Raw genomic sequence first — 4,519 nt, forward strand, 5'->3', positions numbered from 1 at the left:
TTGTGAATCGTGCATGTATTGTATGTGTCTGTATGTATATCGGGCGAGGCCCGATGCCAAATAGGGCTTGATGAGTGTGTTGGGTGGGGCCCATCGCATGATTACTGATAGATCCGTTTTGGGCGGGGCCCGATGGATGTCGGGCGAGACTCGATGTATTTATGTATAGTATAAGGTATTTTAGGGAACTCACTAATCTTTGTGCTTACAGTTTTATGTTTATGGATTCAGGTATTTGCGGTACGAAAGGGAAGGACCCAGATTAACTACACAACATCCCCCAGAGTTTTCTGCATTGGTAAATTATGATCTTTACTATGATGTTTAAATAATATACTCACTTTAATAAGGTTTTGAACAATTCTTTTGTATGATTTACTGTTTTAAAATGACTTTTTGGAACATTACAACCATTTTCAACGAATTGAATAGAAAAAAAGAGTATATATCAATCATTAACCTTTGAATAAGTGTAAGATTTCTAGTAGTAAGAAGGAGGGCAGAGAATTCGGTCACCACACATGAATTCTTTACCCAAAACACCTACAAATACTTCATCACTTTGAACCAGACCAATGCTCCAAGGATAGAACCTCATTATGAACTCTCTCTCTCTCTCTCTCTCTCTCTCTCTCTCTCTCTCTCTCTCTCTTAATTCTCAAAATGATTGTTGGCTACCAATAGGGTTAGATTCCTAGATTTAGGGTTATCATTGTTTACATACTCCATAAGTTACAATCTAGGCTTTCAAAGTATATGACAAAATAACTCGTTAATCTATGTACATGATCAAGAATCATTTATTACAATTTGATTCTGATCACTTAACTTTCAACCAAGGAAAATGTTAATTTAATAAAGGAACTTTACAAAACACTAACCTTGATGACAAAAGGAAATTCAGGTCATTACATCTTAACACTGTATACATCTTTTGCTTGATAACTAGTTACATATTCATTATTTGAAATTTCTAAAAGTGAATATAAGAACCCTTTGAATATGTGATTATCAAATAACATTTAATTTGATTTTTAATGCTCATATATAGGCAACTTTATAGACCCTCAAAATGACAAAGAACTCGTTTTTCTTTATAGCTTAAGTGATGTGATTTTGTTATTAAAAAAGGTAAATGTTTTGAAGATTTTTGATGCGTTTGTATTCATCTAAAATAATATTTTATTTTGGTATTATATTTTAAGTGTGTATGTGTGTGTTTTTGGATTGATGTATACATGAATGCATGAAAAAAAAATCTAGAGGTTGAGTTGATCCGACGCTTGAACCAGTTGAACAAAGAATAGGTCGTGATACCGCATCTAATTAAAAAACCCATTTTATAACATTGTTTATAGGTGTATGATAAAAAGTTAATTTCTAAAGTTTGGGACCAAAAACTAAATAACTGAAAATATTGTGGACCATTTGAGTAATTTTGTGATGATCAATTGTTCAAACAAAGGACTCGGATCACTTGGATCCAATTATTCCGTTTCACAGTTCTAATTAATATTTGGAACAGTCCAGAAACGTCTGTGCTCATTACCCGAACCTATAAATACGTCCCCACCTTTTTTCATTACATATCGGCGAAGTTTCTGTTTTCAACTGTGTATTCGTTTTCTCTCTCTATTTTCTAATCCGACTTAGTTTTGTGAGATTTGAGTCTGAGAATGACCGGAAAAAGTGAAGGTCCGGCGATTGGAATCGATCTCGGAACCACGTACTCATGCGTTGGGGTATGGCAACACGACCGCGTTGAGATCATCGCGAATGATCAGGGTAATAGGACGACGCCGTCTTATGTTGCTTTTACTGATAGCGAGCGTCTCATTGGCGATGCTGCTAAGAACCAGGTCGCCATGAACCCGATGAACACGGTCTTCGGTAAGTTTAACGACTCCTTAATGTTTCTCATATATTTTTCTGTTAATCCGATCAATATTAGGTTGAGTGATCAATGCTTTTACGTAAGCGATGCCAGATTTTGTTCCAAATTCAGAATTTGTTTATTATAGTTTAGCTTCATAATTCATCGATGAATCTATTTGCAACTGAAAGTCGTTCAGAATTGGGTGTTTTATGTGACTTGAAAGTTGTTCAGAATTTGTTTGTTATTTTAGCTAGGAACAGGATAAGTCGTAGATCTGATTTTTGATTACTTGAATGTTATCTCATAATTGTTTTCGATGACAAAAACAGACGCCAAACGACTAATTGGTAGGAGATTCAGTGATGCATCTGTGCAAGACGACATGAAACTATGGCCATTCAAAATCACACCAGGACCCGGAGAGAAACCAATGATCGGGGTAGATTACAAAGGTGAAAATAAGCAATTTGCAGCTGAAGAGATCTCTTCCATGGTGCTCATCAAAATGCACGAAATTTCCGAAGCTTTCGTCGGTTCATCTGTCAAAAACGCAGTAATCACCGTTCCTGCTTACTTCAACGATTCCCAACGCCAGGCCACCAAAGACGCCGGAGCTATCGCTGGTTTAAACGTGATGCGTATCATCAACGAACCCACTGCTGCAGCCATCGCTTACGGATTAGATAAGAAAGCCAGTAGCGTCGGAGAAAAGAATGTGCTCATTTTCGACCTCGGTGGTGGAACTTTTGACGTCTCGCTCCTCACAATCGAAGAGGGGATTTTCGAAGTAAAGTCGACCGCCGGCGACACACATCTCGGCGGCGAGGATTTTGACAACAGAATGGTCAACCATTTCGTTCAGGAATTCAAAAGGAAACACAAAAAGGACATCACCGGAAACCCTAGAGCTCTCAGAAGGCTAAGAACATCTTGCGAAAGAGCAAAAAGAACTCTCTCATCCACAGCTCAAACCACCATTGAAATCGATTCGTTATACGAAGGTGTTGACTTCTACTCCACCATCACACGTGCCAGATTCGAAGAGCTTAACATGGATCTCTTCCGAAAATGTATGGATCCCGTCGAGAAATGCTTACGAGACGCTAAAATGGATAAACGAAGCGTCGATGACATCGTTCTCGTCGGTGGGTCAACACGAATCCCAAAAGTCCAACAGTTGTTACAAGATTTCTTCAGCGGGAAGGAGCTTTGCAAGAGTATAAATCCCGATGAAGCGGTGGCGTACGGCGCTGCAGTTCAGGCGGCGATTTTGAGCGGCGAAGGTAACGAAAAGGTACAAGATCTTCTACTTCTCGACGTCACTCCTCTCTCACTCGGTTTAGAAACCGCCGGCGGCGTCATGACAGTTTTGATTCCGAGAAACACGACGATTCCGACGAAGAAAGAACAGGTTTTCTCAACTTACTCCGATAACCAACCCGGCGTTTTGATTCAAGTTTACGAAGGAGAAAGAACAAGAACGAGGGATAACAATCTGTTAGGGAAATTTGAACTTTCCGGCATCCCTCCGGCGCCACGAGGTGTCCCTCAGATTTCCGTTTGTTTCGATATTGATGCAAACGGGATCTTAAACGTTTCTGCTGAAGATAAAGTCGGGGGGAAGAAGAACAAGATTACAATTACAAATGATAAAGGGAGATTATCGAAAGATGAGATTGAAAAAATGGTGCAGGAAGCTGAGAAATATAAAGCTGAAGATGAAGAGCATAAGAAGAAAGTTGAAGCTAAAAACGCTTTGGAAAACTATTCGTATAATATGAGGAACACCATTAATGACGAGAAGGTTGCTTCAAAGATTCCGGCGAGTGATAAGAAGAAGATAGAGGATGCAATCGATCAAACGATTAGTTGGTTGGATGCTAATCAGTTGGCGGAGGTAGATGAATTTGAGGATAAAATGAAGGAGTTGGAGGGTATTTGTAACCCGATTATTGCTAAGATGTATCAGGGCGGCGGCGGTGGTGGTCCTGAGACGGCGGCGGCGGCTAACTCTGGCACAGCTCCGGCTGGTGGGCCGAAGATTGAAGAAGTTGATTAAATCTGGTATGTGCAACTCTTAATAAACGCGTTTACAACTATGGAAGCGAAAGGTACTTATGTTAATGCATCATCATCTTAGAGCAATGTTTTTAGCTTTAAACTTCACATATCAATTTTTAGGAGTTAGATGAGGCAATGTTATCTAATTCTGCTTATTTTTATATATTTTTTTTGTTGTGTACCGGAGATAAGGATAAAAGAAGTCATTGGCTATACATTTTAAGTAAAACTAGTAAAAAAACTTAGGGTTTCTATCCACGTCGGTTTTTTTACAAGCGGCAGGGATTAAACTTTTCAAACCGTAGAAAATATTGTAGTTAAATTTTGAAAACAACAAACTTTTGTAATAAGGGACCAAAAGTGTAAGAATCGAAAAGTTTAGTGACAACCGTCTAAAACAAAGAAACTTAAGCTTTTGAGAATTAAGGTACTAAAATTGCCAAATTGTGGAAAATATTGTGGCTAAATTTTGAAGACCACAAACTTTTGTAATAAGAAACCAAAAGTGTAAGAATCGAAAAGTTTAGTGACAAATGTCTAAAACAAAGAAACTTAAGCTTTTTAGAATTAAGTTACTAAACT

The 4,519-nt window shown here is 38.3% G+C and overlaps 1 protein-coding gene across 1 annotated transcript; it reads left to right on the forward strand.

Annotated features, from left to right (window-relative positions):
- Positions 1-1,573: 1,573 nt before the first annotated feature.
- LOC111885224 (heat shock cognate 70 kDa protein 2) lies at positions 1,574-4,152 on the forward strand. Its single transcript, XM_023881499.3, has 2 exons — positions 1,574-1,890; positions 2,206-4,152. The coding sequence occupies exons 1-2, from the start codon at positions 1,677-1,679 to the stop codon at positions 3,933-3,935; spliced, it is 1,944 nt and encodes a 647-aa protein (XP_023737267.1). The 5' UTR covers positions 1,574-1,676; the 3' UTR covers positions 3,936-4,152.
- Positions 4,153-4,519: the final 367 nt, after the last annotated feature.

The sequence above is a fragment of the Lactuca sativa genome, chromosome 9 (assembly GCF_002870075.4).
Source record: "Lactuca sativa cultivar Salinas chromosome 9, Lsat_Salinas_v11, whole genome shotgun sequence".
Taxonomy (NCBI): Eukaryota; Viridiplantae; Streptophyta; class Magnoliopsida; order Asterales; family Asteraceae; genus Lactuca; species Lactuca sativa.